The sequence below is a fragment of the Podarcis raffonei genome, chromosome 3, assembly GCF_027172205.1.
Source record: "Podarcis raffonei isolate rPodRaf1 chromosome 3, rPodRaf1.pri, whole genome shotgun sequence".
Taxonomy (NCBI): domain Eukaryota; kingdom Metazoa; phylum Chordata; class Lepidosauria; order Squamata; family Lacertidae; genus Podarcis; species Podarcis raffonei.
Genome location: NC_070604.1, coordinates 116,266,308 through 116,283,867, shown reverse-complemented (window position 1 = coordinate 116,283,867; position 17,560 = coordinate 116,266,308). Strand labels below are relative to the sequence as shown.

Here is a 17,560-nt window from a genome sequence, read left to right as displayed (position 1 = left end):
GGTGTCCGTGATGGCCGCCGTCTCCTTCGCGAACCCCTTGATGAACTTGCGATAAAAGTTGGCGAAACCGACGAACTTCTGGACCTCCTTCCGATTGCGCGGGCTCTTCCAGTCCAACACCGAGCGGACCTTGGCGCTGTCCATGGCGAGTCCCTTGTCGGACAGCTTGTAGCCCAGGAAATCCACCTCCGTCATGTCGAACTGGCACTTCTCCAGCTTGGCGTAAAGTCTGTGCTCCCGTAGTCTCTGCAGGACCTCCTTGACGTCCTCCTCGTGAGTCTCCTGCGATTCCGAGAAGATCAGGATGTCATCTAAGAAGCAGACGCACTTCTTGTAGTGGAGTCCCGCTAACACGTGGTGCATGAAGGCTTGGAAACAATGGGAGCCATTTTGCAGACCAAACGGCATGACTCGGTATTCATAGGTGCCTAAAGGCGTAAACATGGCTGTCTTCCACTCATCGCCCTCCCGCATGCGTATAAGGTTGTACACCCCTCGTAGATCCAACTTGGTGAAGATCCGTCCCTTCCTCACCGTCGCGAGCAGGTCGTCAATCTTGGGCATGGGGAATGCCGTGGGCTTTGTCCTGGAATTGATGATCCGATAATCCACTATGAGCCTCCGTTCGGGCGTGTCCTTCTTCTTCACGAAAAACACGGGACTGCCCCCCACTGCTTTGGATTCCCGGATGAATCCCCGCTTCAAGTTGTGATCTATGAACTCCCTGAGTTCTTGCATTTCATCTTCAGACCTGGAATACAGTTTCCCAGTCGGCAGCGTCGCCCCCGGCAGGAGGTCAATCTTGCAGTCGTAGGGCCTGTGGGGAGGCAGCTTGTCCGCTTCCTTCTCGCAGAAGACCTCCAAAAAGGCCTTGTACTTGTTGGGTACCGCTTGTACCATGCCTAGGTGTAGCTGCGGTTCATCCCCTTGCCCCTCTTCTTCCTGGCAGGTTTGGACGCAGTGTTCTGCGCAGTAGGAAGAGCAGAAGGTCAATTGCCGCTGGTACCATGCTAATGCCGGGCTGTGCCTATCCAGCCAACTCATGCCCAACACTATGGGCGTGTCCGACAGGTGGGTGACGTTGAAGCTGATGACTTCGCGGTGGTTTCCAATTTGCATCACCAGAGGCTGTGTTTGCTGTACCACCTCTCCTCCCAGTATCTTCCTGCCATCTACCGTGACGACATTTAGGGGCATCGTGGCTGGCAGGAGTGCTATGCGATGCTGCTTGACGAAGTCCACTCCTACAAAGTCTGCATTGCTACCAGAGTCAATGGTAATAGGGACCTCCAGGGTGAGCCCATCGGGCAGCTGGAGCGATGCGGTGAGTTGCACCACTGGTTTGGGTGGGAGGGGGTCTGTGGGCTGCAAAATCTCTGGGGACTGCTTCACTGACTTGCCTGGTTGAGCCCCAGTGCTTCTGTTTCCAACCAGGCTCCTTCGTTTCCCTGCAGCTGTTCCCCTTGCTGAATTGCTCCTTTTACAGTTGCTGAGGCTGCAGTGTGCTTCTGGATCCTCTGGGGACACTCTTTGGCCATGTGCAGTGCACTGTCGCAGATGTAACACTTCCTGCTCCCTCTAGGAGCCTTCGCCTTGACTGCTCCTGGTGTTTGGGCTCTGCTTGCTGTCTGAGCCCTGGCACCACCTATCTCCATTGGCTCTTCTCCCCTCCCCAGCGGGGGTGTGGAGTGCGCGCGCTCTGTCTCTCTGGGTAGGAAGGGAGTTGTTCTGGCTGGTGTGTTTGCCCTACGTCCCTCCTCCCTGCTCCAAGGGTGGTCTTCTAGGCGCACTCCTATTGCGAGCGCTCTTTGGACTACTTCTGTAGTGCTTTTGGGTCTCTCTCCCCTTGCCAGCTCATCTTTCACGGCCCCATTCAGCCCCTCCCAGAACAGATCCCTGACGGCAGCGGAGTCCTTCTGCCAGCCCAGCACATTTACTAACGCAAAAAAGCGGGAGTGATATTGTCGCACCGTTGCTTTCCCTTGCCTCAGCCCATGCATTTCCCTTCTGGCCACATCCACATCTACCGTTGATTTAAAACAAGCGTCCATAGCTTCAATAAAAGCGCTTGAATCTTTGAGGGCGGGATCATTCTCACGCAATAAGGTCCGCAGCCACGATTTAGCTTCCCCATGCAGATGAGTTATTATGAATCCCACTTTCTCCTCCTCATCTCTAAAGTCTTTCCGAAGCAAATTGAGCGCGAAAACTATGTCTGCTCTGAAGTTAGGATACTGCTGCAGGTTCCCATCGAAGTGGGCTACTATGCTGCCCCCCCGTTTCCCGAGGCCAACTCCCTCCGGCTTGGCTCCTGGCAGCCCCTCCTTGTCCCAACGCTCCCACCTGGCTTGCAGATCCCGGTAGAGCGCTGCTGTTTCTTCTTCTCTTTTCTTTGATGCTGCTAATTCTGCGTAAAGCGTTGAGACTGCATCCTGCAGTTGTGCCACCTTCTCCTCTGTAGTCATCTTTGCCTATCTTCGTGAGCTTGCAAAACACCAAGTTTTGCCCCTCGCTGCGCCAACTCACGCTGCGAGGGTTGAATACTTTTTTGAGACGGAGCTTACTGTCAGCGCTGCCCGAGGTCCCAGCTCACAGAAGACCAACGCTGCTTCGTTCTTTAGTATAAAAGTCTTTATTGAAGTTCAGTTTCACTTCCACACGCGCAGCGTGCAACGCTACGTCTCTAACCTTAGACCGCCGAAGCTCCGTCTGAATCTCCTCCCCCCTGACACCAGTTTAAGACTCTAGCCTTACTCCACCTCTTCCTCTGTTCCTTCCTCCTCTGGGTCCGCCTGCTCGTCGGGGTCTCACCCTTCCTAGACTCTTCTGACGCTGAGTCTCCTGACTCTTCCCCCTCCCTCCTTCGGGCTTTAGGACCTGGCTCCCAATCTGGGTTTTCTGCTGTCCCGCGCTCCTGCACATTTGAACTTGGCGCGCGCGCGCAGCCTCCCACTTTCCTTCTGACCGTTACACTTGTGTCACTGCTCCCTCCTTCGGGGAGGCTAGCTGGACCTGACCTCCCCTCCGTTTCCCCACTTTCCGATGGGGGCGTGGTCAGCCCTGACTCATCTTCTCTCCCCGCTGGAGGAGAGGCTGGTCCTGACTCATGTGACTCTTCCCCCCCACTGCGCTCTGGTGGGGGAGCTGGTCCTGATCCCCCGCTGCTGCCTTGGGAGTCCCCGCTGGCCCCTTGCTTCTGGTGCGTCCCCCCTGGGACCCCCCTTGCCCTTACCATAGGCGCCCCCTTCTGGGAATCTTCTGATTCGCTGGAGAAGCTCATGGAATCTCTCGGGTCACTGTCATACTCCCCTACGCTCCCCTCGGATTCCTCTCCTTCGCTCTCTATTTGCTCTCTCCCCTGTGCTTCTGCTCCTGAGCCTCTGACAGTGACATTATTTGATTTTTATCTTACGCTTTTAATGGGAATTTTATTATACGATTTTCTAGCTTACACTCACTGTGTATTTAGAAAGAACAATGTGGGAGGGTTAATGATGACGCCGACAATGTACACTTGAACACGTTTTGCCAAAAAAAGGTTTATTTACGCACACACAACCAGTTAAGAAAATGCAAAATAAAAATGTCATACCACAGTCACAGCAAGTTAGAACCTGAGAACTTTTACGTTTCGAACTACATAAAGCTTTTTCATGTTGACGTGCTCATTGAGCTGCCAGAAATTCTTGCGCCAAATATTGCTACTGGCTAGAAGGAATACTCTTTCCCCCTCCCATTTCATACTTTTGAGTATTACAAAAATAGAATTTATTATATTGACATCATAAAATTTATAAACCACTTGTTCATAAAAAACACCCCAACCTTCAGAGGTTTTACTAACACTTTAGCTGCTTTGGAAGCACCACTAAAAATGGAGGGGGGGTATAGTAGCCTAAGAAGTTGAGGATCAGACTAACATCCCTCCACCCTTATAATCTATTCACAAGGACACAAAAAACAAAACCTTTTCACAGTGCAAGGAAAACCCAAAGGGAGTGTTAAAACATTTTCGTCACCGTATTTTTTGAATACTGACTGCACTCATTTAGAAACCAAGCAGAAACGAAAAAGGAAAAGCAACAACAACAGCATCCTCATGTCTGTGCAAGAGTGGTCTCCTCAATGTGAGAATTCTGGAAGTTTCAGTTAAAGATATATATATCTATACGCCAACACGTTTCAAAGGCATCTTTTGATTTTTTTTTCCCAAAAAAGAATTCACAATGACACAGTCATTACTATCATCTAAATGTAGATTTGCCTAAATGCAAACAAACAAAAATATCAGTGCTCAATGTCAATCTCAAGAACAGCAGGGAGCTGAAAAGGAACAGGAAGAGCTAATATTGAGTAAATTAAGGGTAGCTATTTTGAGTCAGAGACAGTTCACAAAAAGAGTGACCAATTTCTTTCAATAGTCACGTGGTTACATGTAGGGTTGTCAGCTAATTAAGTAAATCCTGGCCAATTAATTAACCAAGTTAACTCCGAAATCTTATTCATGCCTACAGTGGTACCTCGGGTTAAGAACTTAATTCGTTCTGGAGGTCCCTTCTTAACCTGAAACTGTTCTTAACCTGAGGTACCACTTTAGCTAATGGGGCCTCCCGCTGCCGCCATGCCGCCAGCATGCAATTTATGTTCTCATCCTTAGGTAAAGTTCTTAACCTGAGGTACCACTTCCGGGTTAGCGGAGTCTGTAACCTGAAGTGTCTGTAACCCGAGGTACCACTGTATTTTTAAGGACGTCCCAGTGAATTAAAAGTGCCTTGCTCCAAACTAAGTGTGCAGAGGAGCGAGCGCAGCCTAAATGTCCAACCCCATAAGATTGCAATATCAGTTAACAGCCCTTACATGGTAAAAGCACATTACCCTGCCTTGGAATTGAGCTAGGAATTGAGAGTATTTGAAAGTTCAGTTGCCTGCAATTCTTATCAAATGGGAGTCCTTCCTTTCGTAAAACCTGCCTATCCGGTGATTTGACGATGGAAGAAATACCAGTGCAGATGGGATAAAGTGGCTGGACCCATAAGGCAGAAGTACCCGTAGCACAAGTAGCGTATCTGCATTGCAGATGGGTTGCTGGGGTTTCAATACACAGTCTAGCTTGGCACCTATTCATGACCCGTGGTAAATGGCATGCTGGGGCTGCACCGCTTACCTGGCTGCCCTCTGGCAGAGTTGGGCTACATATCGTGATGGAGAGGGGGAGTGGCAAGGTGTTGTAAGGTCAGTACAGTGCAAACCTGCCATTGAGCCAATTCAGTGCTCCCGCGGCCGCATTTGCAGAATGCTTACCTCCAGGACTTGGAAATAACTGATTTTCAACATCACGATAAATCACCAGCTAAACATTGTGATATATCGATATAGCACTCTGTCTGAAATAAGGCTGGAAGTATGTAGAGGTGAACAGTAGAGCTGGGCGATATCTGGTTTTCAACATCGCAGTATATCACCAGCTAAACATTGCGATATACCAATATATCACCATGTCTGAAATAAGGATTGAGGCCATTGGCTGGCTTCATGGTATTCCCCATACAGTGGTACCTCAGGTTAAGAACTTAATTCTTAACCTGAAACTGTTCTTAACTTGAGGTACCACTTTAGCTAATGAGGCCTCCCGCTGCCGCCGCACCGCCGGAGCACGATTTCTGTTCTCATCCTGAAGCAAAGTTCTTAAACTGAGGTACTATTTTTGGGTTAGCGGAGTCTGTAACCTGAAGCGTCTGTAACCTGAAGCGTCTGTAACCCGAGGTACCACTGTATCATGATTTCTGCATAGCGCGTACACACGCACACACACAATTTGCAATATATTGCCAGGTCAAAAATTATGAAACTGATATCACGATATGGACTTCAAACTGATTTGGGATGATATACCGATCGATATATCACCCAGCCCAACTGACCTCACTCCTCCCCTTTGCTACTGCTCAGAATACGTTTCTCCCCATCCCACAATAACTTTGGAACTGAAGGCTTTGTCATATGGGACACTGGACCATCTTATTAAAAAAATAGTTGTGTTCTATCACAAGTATGGGTGCACAGGTCCAAGTTTAAATTTGTTCAGGTGCAGAGGTGGCCTCAGTGAAAGGGAAGGAAGAGTCCCATCTTTCCTGCGTTGCTTCCATGTAGGTCCTAATTGGCCACTGGCCCTGGCTGCAGTTGATGAGATTCCAGCTACATGGCAGAGTAACATAGCTAGCACATCTAACAGCCCCAGGTTTCTCTCTTCCAGTGGCTTAGTTGCTATTGGGCCAGAGATGAATCCTTGGAGAGCTTAGTCAAAGTACCTTTGCCAACACAATGGCTTTTGAATGAAGAGACCATATGGGCAGCAAGTCAGGAAGACGTTGATTTCAGCAGTAACCTTCGAAAGGGTTGTGGAAACAAGATTTTCAGGCGGCATGCTTCTCGTCCGAAAAAGAACTCTGCATCGCTCCAGAGCGCTAGTTTTTCCACAAAACGAAACGCAAGCCCCTCTTTTTTCAGAAAACACACAGGTCCAAGTTGTATTAAAAAGAGAGGGGGAAAGGAACATCAAATGTTCCTTCTTAACAAATGAAAGCATTGCATTTCCAATCCCAGGAACGAGAGGCAAGGCAGAGCTTGGCTGTTTCTTCCTCAAATGTCAGTACACAGGAGCATTGTTCAGCTGCTTGTGTGTAGGCCAAAGGGTGCCGCCCAAATTCTGCAATGGAGATCTGAGCGCAGAAGGCCTCTTCAAACCAAGCCGAGACAGGTGGAAACTCGCATCTGCACGCAGATTGTTTTAGATGCATCTTTGTTGGGGGTGTGGTTCATTCCTCTTGGGTGTCTATAGTTGTGTGCAACTACAGCTGAATTGGGAGCCATAAGATCACATGAAGCTGCGTTATAGTAACTCAGAGCAATGGTCCATCTTGCTTTGCATGGCCTACACAGTAGCTCTGGTTTCAGCCTGGGAGTGTTCCCATGCTATGGGAGGCATTGGGCAAAGGCTCTCTACTCAACTATTCTCTGAAGAAATGAAACAAAAATAGTGCAGTTTCATCTCTACCTGCGAAGCTACCAACACTGGCATAGTCAATGTTGCATTAAAGCTTTTTTCTTTTTTTAACATTTTAAAAGAATTGCTGGAAAACTTAATACATCAGTGCCCAGTCAACCAACAATGTGACTGTACCCTGTACAGCACCCCTAGATAAGACCCGTCAAGGCCAGAATACAAAAATAAGGGGTTGGGAGTTGCAGAACTCTTTGGTTCAGCTGAACACGGTTTAACCAAGAGCCTGGCTACAACAAATGCACCAAAATATAATTTAAAAAAATTAAATAAACCCTCTCAATCAACTTTTTTCAGCAGCACAAGAATATAACCACAGAGTGCTTTGTACAAAGCAAAGTAAAAACAACAAAACAAAACTATCAAACCTCGCCTGATTGCCCCTCCATCACTAATTCTAAAATTGCCGTGGCATTGTTTAAATTCCAGCATATACTAGTGCATTGAAAAGGAAGATTACTTTCCCGCAAAAGTCATGTAAAATCTAATTATCCTGTTGAGAGAAACCATTGCCTGTCTACCGGAGCAACAACTTGATCTGATCGCTATTCAGAGCTTTAAATAATGGCATCAAAATTGCCCCCAAAATTGCTAAGGAACTCTTCGTCTTGGGTGCTGTATGGAAAGTACTGGTTATTGGATAAATTCATGGGATTCTGCACGGCAAGGTTGCTGGGCTGTCTTGATTCATTGAGGCTATCCAGGTAAGCGAAGGGCATCGTCTCAAAGGCGCTGGAGATGGTACTGGAAGATGAGCTATCTGAAACTGCTACTGACATGCCAGGATGGTGGACTTGCCGCCTCCTGTGATCACTCGGATTCAAAACCTGGGTGAAGGATGCCTTCTCCAGCATTACGCTTGAGCACCGGGCGTCATCCATCTCCATGCCGTTGCCATTGGGCGTTGCAACATTTACAGGGTGAAGAGGCTGGTTGCCGGAAGCGCTGGAGACACTCAACATGTCTTGCTGATACATGGATGATGCTGATGACGTTTGGCCATTCGTGGCTCCAAAGAAGGCTCTGTAGAGGCTCCCATCCTTTTCGTTGGCCCAGTGCAGGCTGCCATCCTGTCCCAGCGATGGAGAACCGCCATTCTGCGTGCCGGTGTGCTGCGCTTCTCCTGAAAAGTTGCCTTGCTGCAGGAAAGAGCTGAGAGATGAACCGGAGGAACGCCAGCATGGCAGAGGAGCTCCGTCCTGCTTAACGGGCCCTGCCATCTGCAGAGATGGGTCAGCGCATCCATTGGAACTGTGGTTGCTCATCGGAGGGGAATAATAGGACTGCATTGGAAAGGTCTGCGCAGGTGTTCTCTGCGGAGGGAGGAGGACATCCCCTGGAGAGTGATACATATTCAGTTCTGTGAGAAAGAATCAACACAGGTGAAATGGTGCAAGTCATGTATAACCATAGATAATAGTAGTAGTAGTAGTAGTAGTAGTAGTAATAATAATAATAATAATAATAATAATATAATATAATAATAATAATAATAATAATAATAATAATAATAATAATTTTTATTTATACACTGCCTTCACTGGCCAGAGCTGGGCTCAAGGCGGCTAACACCAGTAAAATTACAGTAAAAACATAATAGGGGAAAAAACCAATTTAAAATACAGGTTAAAATGCAATTTAAAATGCAGCCTCATTTTATAAGTAGCCCATAAGGGGAGGAAAACAAAAGGGTCAGACTGAGTCCAAACCAAAGGCCAGGCGGAACAGCTCTGCCTTGCAGGCCCTGAAGAAAGATGTCAAGTCCCGCAGGGCACTAGTCTCTTGTGACAGAGCGTTCCACCAAGTCGGGGCCAGTACTGAAAAGGCCCCGGCCCTAGTTGAGACCAATCTAATCACTTTGCGACCTGGGACCTCCAAAATGTTGTCATCTGTGGACCTTAAGGTCCTCCATGGGGCATACTAGGAGAGGCAGCAATTCTTGAATTCGATAGTGTTTGTTGGCATGTGGAATGGACTTCCACTCCTCAACTCAACTTCTCTTTCCTCTCCTCGCCCACCTGCAGCGTCCTGTGAACCCCCAGTCCTTTGCTCAGAAGAGCCGGTGCCCCCTTAGGCATGTCAGTTCATAAACATCTTGGTTTGTCCCATTATTCCAATGATGCTCCCAGGATTCCCCTGAACTCAGCTGCGGAACTTAATCCATAATGGAATCTCAATGCATTCTTGCTGCCTGCCTCAAGATGATGTCATTGCCATAGCTGTCAACTTACAGATTTGAAAATAAGGGATCGGCAGCCAAAATAAGGGATTTTCCAAGCACAGGTATGTTCAACTTCTGAGCCCCTCCAAGCCAAAGGCAGAAAGCCCAGCCAGCAGCCAAACGAAGCCTCAAGCGGTGGTTCCCGCAGCGCAGCAACCCGGCAAAGGGGATGCAGCAAGGAAAACCACCGTCACCTCTCCGCTGGGAAGCGCTGAGCAAAGGCGAGTCCCCAGGCAACGCGGCCGATTTGATCGGCACAAGGCATGCAAGCTCCACCCCCCAGTCGTTCTTAGACTCCTTACTGGGTGAACAACGCAGCCAAGCAACACAGTTGGAGCCTCCCTCCTCCCTGGCTGGCAGGGAGGGAGGGAGAGGAGCTGCTTCCTTTGAAACCCGGGAAATTTAAGGGACATCATCAATAAGGGACAGCAGCGGGACACAGTGCTGGGATAAGGGACTTTCCCGCCAAATAAGGGATGGTTGACAGCTATGGTCACTGCCCATATATGGGAAGAGAAGGGGTGAGATGAATGCTGTTCCGTACCTCCTCACTGCGAGAGGCATAGTGTGGCAGATGCCCTCATTGCGATCTACTATATCCTCAGACAATGTTCATGGTCATGGTAGAGATTATGTTGTGAGCCACCCTGAGATCTACGGTTGAAGGGCGGCATGCAAATTTAGCAAACAAATTAAATAAATAAAAACAGATATGGGAAGGAAGAGAGACAAAGGAAAAAAATGCGGTAAGCAGAACCAACCTTTCTTAATTATCTTTGCCTCACCAGCAGTATTCTGGAACACAGAAGGTTTAGGCCTCTCGTATGGACCTGCCAGGGGGAAAAGGTGGTTAGGCTGTGCATTTTCTTCTAAAAAATAATAATCGTATATCAGCCCTCTTAGGTGGTGAGTGCTGCCAAAAGCAGATTCAAGGTGGAAGACAGTGAAGAAGGGGGTCTTGAGGGCAAAATGAAACTTCATCAGAGGCCCTTCTCTGTGTGCCTCATACTGAGGGAGTTATGGAGGCTGGCTGCACAATAACAGGCCTTTTCGGAGGTGGGTCCTTATTTGTGGAATGATCTCCCCGAGGAAGCACACCTGGCAGCACCTGCGTCCGTTTTTAGGCACCAGGCCAAGGTATTCTATTTACCCAGGCCTTTGGTAATTAAGTTAGGCTCCATTGTGGTGCTAATCTTTTGGCAGAGTTGGGGGTCGACCTAATCCATCCATTGTGTTTTGGACAATCATTTTAGGAACTCTCCACTGAACATTCTTGGTTAAAATAAAGTATAAGCCAAACATGTATCTGTTTGTATTTCATTTCGTTAAGTCGTTTTGAGACTTTTCTTCTGCAGAAAGCAAGTAGCAAAAGTAAATTAATAATAATAATAATAATAATAATAATAATAATAATAATAATAATAATAATAGTTGATGACTGGGATCATCAGGGACATTTGAAAAAACCTTCAGGTGCTGCCCCAGTGGAGTCTGGCACCTTTCTGCATCTCCCTACAAAAGTGAGTGGATGGCATTTATTCGTCTGCAGGAAAAATACGACATAACACCTAGAGGCACTTGTTTGTGCTGAAGGCAAAACCTGACCCCCTTTGCCCGTGGTATTGTCTGTGTAACCTGACTCTCACTGGTAGGGACCCTAATGGGTGGGGGGGTAGGATGCAATGCCACAGAGGCATTTAGAGTGCACAGGGCCCCCCTCCCAACACAGCCCATCCATCAAAATGATAAGCATATTGTGATGGAAGCCTAAAAAAACATTTTGGCTGTTATTGCAGTCAAATTAGACTATGGGGTGTGGCACTCATTTCCGGTTTCAGGCCGAGGAGGCCAGCGTTTGTCCACAGACCATTTTCCGGGTCATGTGGCCAGCAGGACTAAACTGCTTCTGGTGCAACGGGACACCGTGACGGAAACCAGAGCACATGGAAACGTTGTTTACCTTCCTGCCACAGTGGTACCTATTTATCTACCTGCACTGGTGTGCTTTCAAACTACTAGGTTGGCAGGAGCTGGGACAGAGCAACGGGAGCTCACCCCATTCCAGGATTTGAACTGCCAACCTTCTGATCGGCAAGCCCAAGAGGTTCCGTGGTTTAGACCACAGCGCCACCCACATCCCTGGGGGGTGGGGGGGAGTATCCTTACCACAGTCTTGCATTAGCTTCTGCAAAGCAATTGGTGATCTCTGTTTTTTTGCCTTATGACCGTAAGGATCTAAAAGTGGAGGAGAAAATGGGATTGCAGTTAGCGATGCTTCCAGAGGAAGAGAGGCCCAGTTTTGAGTTCTGTTCAAATTTTCAGTGGAATATCGGAAATTGTCATATATGGGAGAATTGGGCTATTTGGTCTTGCAGGCCATTAACTTGACCTAGGCATATTTCTTTCCCATCATTTGCTGCTTGACCCCCCGCCCTATATATAAGCTGGAGATGTCAGGGATTGAACCTGGGACCTTCTGCATGCCAAGCAAGTGTTCTACCACTCCTTCCTATTTACACTTAAATAGGGAGGGCAGGGGTCAGAACATTCCTGCAAGACTAAATACAAGACTCTGTTCCGAAAGGACTTTCATGTGTTGAGTTTTAAAGGTTGTGGCTCCTCCTCCTCTTCCTTTGAGAGAGTAACTTTTTATTAGGGCAGAAGAGGAAGCTGCCCAGCATTAAAAGTTAAGCAGTCTTTGACTTCAGTCTTAAAATATCTCACTGGCGGCAGCAATGCTGTAGTGGAAACGGAAGAGGAAGTGGTTCTGAAAATAGGTTCTTGTAAGCTCAGTGACCAATCTGGTTCCTGTGCAATTTCTTCCGAGATTTGATTCAGCAGCACTAGCAAATGTGTTATCCAATGTGTGCGAGATGAGTCCTCTTCAGACTTACACATTTAACACTGTCTAAGTACATGAAGGTCAGGTGAGGACATACAAAATGGCTTGCTACTTCCACTACCCCATCAACCTTCTCGTCGTTCTATAACTCATGGAGGGTGACTGAATCGGAGAGTTTTGGGGCCCTGCATGTCTTAAAATTCTGGAAAATTAGTGTTGTGAAACATGCTGATACAATCGTGAATACAGAAGGCTCCTTGGCCAGTTGCCCCCCGTGAAGGATAGGATGGTGAGAATGATGACATGGGGAGCATAACTTGCCTCCCATCATGTATTTCATTAACACAGAGCTTTCCAAACTGAGTGATGTGAAATGTTAGTGTGTCGGCTGCAGTGTGTCAGTGTGTCGTGCGAACGCTCCTCAAGCGACTGGAAAGGGGTTTGTTTAACCTCTGGCTTGCTAGTAAAACTGAATTACTGTGCCACGAAATGATTCATGTCTAAAAAGTGTGTTCACCAGCATGAAAAGTTTGGAAAGCTCTGCTATTAACCCCAAGGGGGCTTGCTTCCTCCAGTACCTTTCTCCTCCGGCAGGTATCTGAAGTCCATGGGGTCGCTGACCTCTTGATCCGAAGGCCTGCGCAACTGCATCTTCACAGTCACGGGCTCGGCGATGTCTTTGTAAAAGGGAGGTGTCCTAAAGACAATGGCCACTTGCCGATGCACGTCGGCTTGTGAGAAAATCCCCTTGGCTTCCCATTCGTTCATGACGAATCGGACCTCGATGTCATCTGGTTGCCAGAAAAACAACAAAGCGTTGGAGTTAGCGCAACAATTTGAAGAAGAGGAAGAGAGTCAAGCACTTCTTAGCATTGCCGCCCAAGTTCTGCTTTCTGCTCTTGCCGTTTATCTTACGGCAACCCTATGAGGTTAACTTAGGTCACGCAAAATTGGCTTTGCTCGAGGCTGTCCAGCGAACTCTGTGATGGAGCAGGGACCTGCCATGCCTAAACCAAAACTCAATTCGTGGCATCACACTATTATCAGTTTTGAATGATTAGGTAAGCAAAGGAGAGTAGCCTTTTGCAGGCTCAGGTCAGAAGGTCCATTAAGCTCAGCATCCTTCTTCACACAGTGGCCAACCAGATGCCTCTAGGATGTCAACCACAAGGCAGGAGGCAATGGCCCTTGTATCCGGGGTACTGCCTATCAAGGTTCCACTTAGCCATCAACTTGTGGCCACCAGGCAATGGCTTTTCCCACCTGCCTTGCCCCACCTTCCAGCCCTAGAAGCCTTTCCCAGGCCATGACTCTGAAGAAGAAGAGAAGATTTTGGATTTGATATCCTGCTTTATCACTACCCGAAGGAGTCTCAAAGTGGCTAACATTCTCCTTTCCCTTCCTCCCCCACAACAAACACTCTGTGAGGTGAGTGGGGCTGAGAGACTTCAAAGAAGTGTGACTGGCCCAAGGTCACCCAGCAGCTGCATGTGGAGGAGCGGAGACGCGAACCCGGTTCCCCAGATTACGAGTCCACCGCTCTTAACCACTACACCACACTGGCTCTCTGAGAACAGCAGACGCAGCTGGGAAGAGAGAAGAGGAGTTCAGGGATATTTTAAAAAAATGATTTTATAGGTTGTGTGTCCTTGTTTCTCACTTTGATCCTTTTACATGGTTTTGTTTGTTTTCTGGTATTTTACGCATTGTGCTGTGCCATTATTTTTTATTGATTATACAGTGGATGCTCGGGTTGCGAACGTGATCCGTGCGGGATGCATGTTTGCAACCTGCAGTGTTCGCAACCCGCAGCGGCGCGTCTGCACATGCGCGGGTTGCGATTTAGCGCTCCTGCACATGCGCGACCGCCGAAACCCAGAAGTAACCCATTGCAGTACTTCTGGGTTTTGGCAGTCCGTAACCTGAAAAAACGCAACCTGAAGCGTCTGTAACCTGAGGTATGACTGTAGTTTAGTAATTCTTTATTGTAACTGATAAGTGTAAGCTGCTTAATTATTATTTGCTGATATTTAATTTTACCGATTACTATTATATTCTAACGGATCGCCGAATATTGCTTTATTTGATATAAGTTGTTTATTTTAAAGTTATTGTGACTTATCTATACTGGATCAGATTGCTATTATGTGTGTGGCCTTTGTTGTCTATTTTGTTGTTTCTTCAGCTTGTCCATCGCCTTCTGCATAGCAATATAGAAAGGCAGTATACTAATTAAAAGTGAAATGAAATCATGGCCAACAGATGTTGATTAGACCTCCCCTCCATGAATTGGTCTATACCTCTTTGAAAGGCATCTAAGACGGCAGCCAACCAGCAAATTTAATAAATTAATGATGCAGTGTGTGTGGAAAAAGGCATTCTTTTGCCAGCCCTGAATCACCTGCTGCCCCTGTACGCCGAACCCTAACACTGCTATTGCTGATCTGTAAAGGGAAGTTGTCATGTTAGAAGCTGCCCTGAAGATCAGGTGATTCCAAGCAAGAAAACAACTCCAGCTCTTGCCAAATTTCTTCTGCTTCTGAGCCTCCAGAAGAGGCTCTCAGGTCAGATGCTGATCAGGAGATCACACTGAGGTTGTCCAACAACCTTTTCCAGTGGTTTGCCTGTTGTTTCATGCCTGACTCTGGATCCTAGCTCCAGAAGACCCAATTTACGGACCATAAGACTCTTGCACATTTCCCTTTCTCTGCAGACACAGGAGGAAGTCTGGAGGAAGCCAGTTACCTTTCTGAACTTTGTCGCACAGTAGGAAGATTTCGTCCCCTCCTTTCACACTTCCGCAATTTTTGTTCACACGACAGATTCTCAGTTCTGCTGAATTGGGAGCCCCTAAGCAGAAAAAAGGAAACAATGATTAGAGGAGAGAAGGAGAGTCGGTGAGGATGTTTACGGTAACTCGCGCTTAAAAATAGAGGGGTGGAAAAGGAAGCTCTGCAGGCAAGCGTGTTGTTCGGTAATCAACTATCTGCCACAAGACTCTGCCGTAGTACTGTGCTGAAATACAGTTGGGAGGAAAAACTTAAGACTCCTCTGGAGTAATAGAGCTCCAGGGCAGTTTGCAAACAAACCAAGTGCATATTCACCAAATGTCCCTCTTAGCCATGTAAAGTCACAGGTCACTTCCAGATCACCTGTTTATTGAGCATCCAACCCGATTTGCTTGAACAATATTTGTGCCGAGGTTACACAACATTTGCTATTTATGGAGCACTCTTTCTGACTGATATGTAGGGAAGTTAGATGATGTTATGTGAAGCAATTGTCATCCCATACTTTTCAGTGTGTTTTCCTATCTTCCTTGCTGCAAAAAGTTTATTATTATTATTATATTTTTTATTATTATTGTAATTATTGTTCTTGTTGTTGTTGTTGTTGTTGTTGTTGTTGTTGTTGTTATTATTATATTTTAGTGTTCTGTTGGAAGCCGCCCAGAGTGGCTGGGGAAACCCAGCCAGATGGGCGGGGTAGAAATAATAAATTATTATTATTATTATTATTATTATTATTATTATTATTATTATTACTACTACTACTACTACTACTACTAGTTTGTTGCACAAATGTGCCAAACTCACTTTAATTGCATAACATGACTGCAAGTATGGAGCTGAATCCCACCCTCAAAATCAAAGACATCTTGGCAGCAAATTCCAAGAAAATATGGATAGAAACCAACTGCTTCAATAAGGCGTGCACTTTTTGTGTTAATCCTATGGATGGCAACCATGACACCTACCTTGTGGGTTGACCAGCTACTCTGGGTCCACCTACTGCGAACTGCTCAGTCATCTGCCCCACCCATTCTGCTGGACAGCTGCCATCACTGACTAAGCCACCACTCAGCTTAACAGCCTGCAGTTCCTAACTCTACATATTTGTAACCAGGAAGAAGCCCCAGTGAGCTAACATGGCCCTGCAGATGTTTCCTCAGAAGCATCTTAAAGGTCAAGTGACACATGCATGGACATCTAAAGGGTAGAAATTTCAGACCTAAATTAGATATTCTAAAGAAGACAAAAGAAGAATGAAACACAATGACAGATCCTGCTCCAGACTCACTGGAATATCTAATTTTCTATTACTAGACAACTGCCACTCAAATAATGCTGATGAATGCACTTAATAAATACTGTATTATGTTCTATTTATAGATTTCATCTCATGCAATCTCTTTGCTTTCTTCTTTAGTCAACACCTGATTCTTAATAGTTATAATATTAAGATGTCTCAGAAATGTTTATTACTGGTTTTTGTATTCCATAGATTCAAGAGTGTACAGTCGTACCTTGGTTGACAAACGCCTTGCCAGTTGAACGCTTTGGCTCCTGAACGCTGTAATCCCAGAAATGAGCATTCCGGTTTGCGAAACTGAACATCCGTGGAGGCTTCCGCAGAACCTGAACATCTGTCGCAGCTTCCGCGGCTTCCAATTGGCTGCAGGAGCTTCCGGCAGCCAATCGGAAGCCGCACCTTGGTTCTGAACTTTTTGGAAGTCAAATGGACTTCCAGGACAGATTCCGTTTGACTTCCGAGGTACGACTGTATAAATGTTCTACACTGTTAAGACTGTGATAATGTTAAAATTGAATAAAAAGTATAGTATAGTGTGTGTGTGTGTGTAAAATGATAGATGATCTCCAATCCACTCGTAGCAGAAAGGTCTATTGCCAAACATTGAAGAAGAAGAGTTTGGATTTGATGTGAATGACATCCTTGGGAAGAAGAAGAAGAAGAAGAAGAAGAAGAAGAAGAAGAAGAAGAAGAGGAGGAGGAGTTTGGATTTGATATCCCGCTTTATCACTATCCGAAGGAGTCTTGTGATTTCATCCTCAGATACTGAGGGAGAAGAGGGTATCTTCACACTCTTTCAATCTATCAAAATGGCACTGACAACATTAGAACACGTCGTTTGTCAGAACTGGCTATATCAACCTATTCAGCTGAAATTTACCTAGTACTTCCTGTCACTAGTCTATTGTTTGAACATGTCTTGGTCACGTATAAGCGTATTCCATTTTTAACCAAGATCTGCAAATATTGATTTTTGTCTGGTACGTGACACATTAAGCAAATGTGGTAGTATCCCTGGACTGGTTGAAAGAAAAAAGGCAGACAGGTAGAGACTGGCCAAAAACATGCTCAGGTTGGTGAGAGTGGGCCTCATTCACCCTAATGCACCAGCCCCCTCCTGGTTGTGTTCCTTCATTTTCAACCTCCCTCTCCATTGGGGCTGTGCTGGATAATTACAGGATATTGTGGTAAGCGGGCTTCTGGAGGAGATGGGGAATGAGGAAATGGTTGAATGTGTGACCCAATCATGAGAGATGTTGAGCAATGTACGTGTGGATCAGTCCTAACCCGGAGAGAATGGCTTGGGCCAAGGGGTCATCAGTGTTACGATATAGTTCCATTCCAC

General features: G+C 46.7%; 1 protein-coding gene across 1 annotated transcript in view; it reads right to left on the bottom strand.

The window, feature by feature from the left end:
• Window positions 1–6,977: 6,977 nt before the first annotated feature.
• The window catches only part of REL (REL proto-oncogene, NF-kB subunit), a 51,276-nt gene continuing 40,693 nt past the window's right edge, over window positions 6,978–17,560 (bottom strand). Inside the window, exons 6-10 of the mRNA XM_053383700.1 lie at window positions 14,869–14,973; window positions 12,702–12,914; window positions 11,448–11,516; window positions 10,043–10,111; window positions 6,978–8,420 (exon numbers count right to left, since the gene is read on the bottom strand). Of these exons, the coding sequence (XP_053239675.1) occupies window positions 7,618–8,420; window positions 10,043–10,111; window positions 11,448–11,516; window positions 12,702–12,914; window positions 14,869–14,973 (1,259 nt within the window). The 3' untranslated portion in view covers window positions 6,978–7,617. The remainder of the gene's footprint in view (window positions 8,421–10,042; window positions 10,112–11,447; window positions 11,517–12,701; window positions 12,915–14,868; window positions 14,974–17,560) is intronic.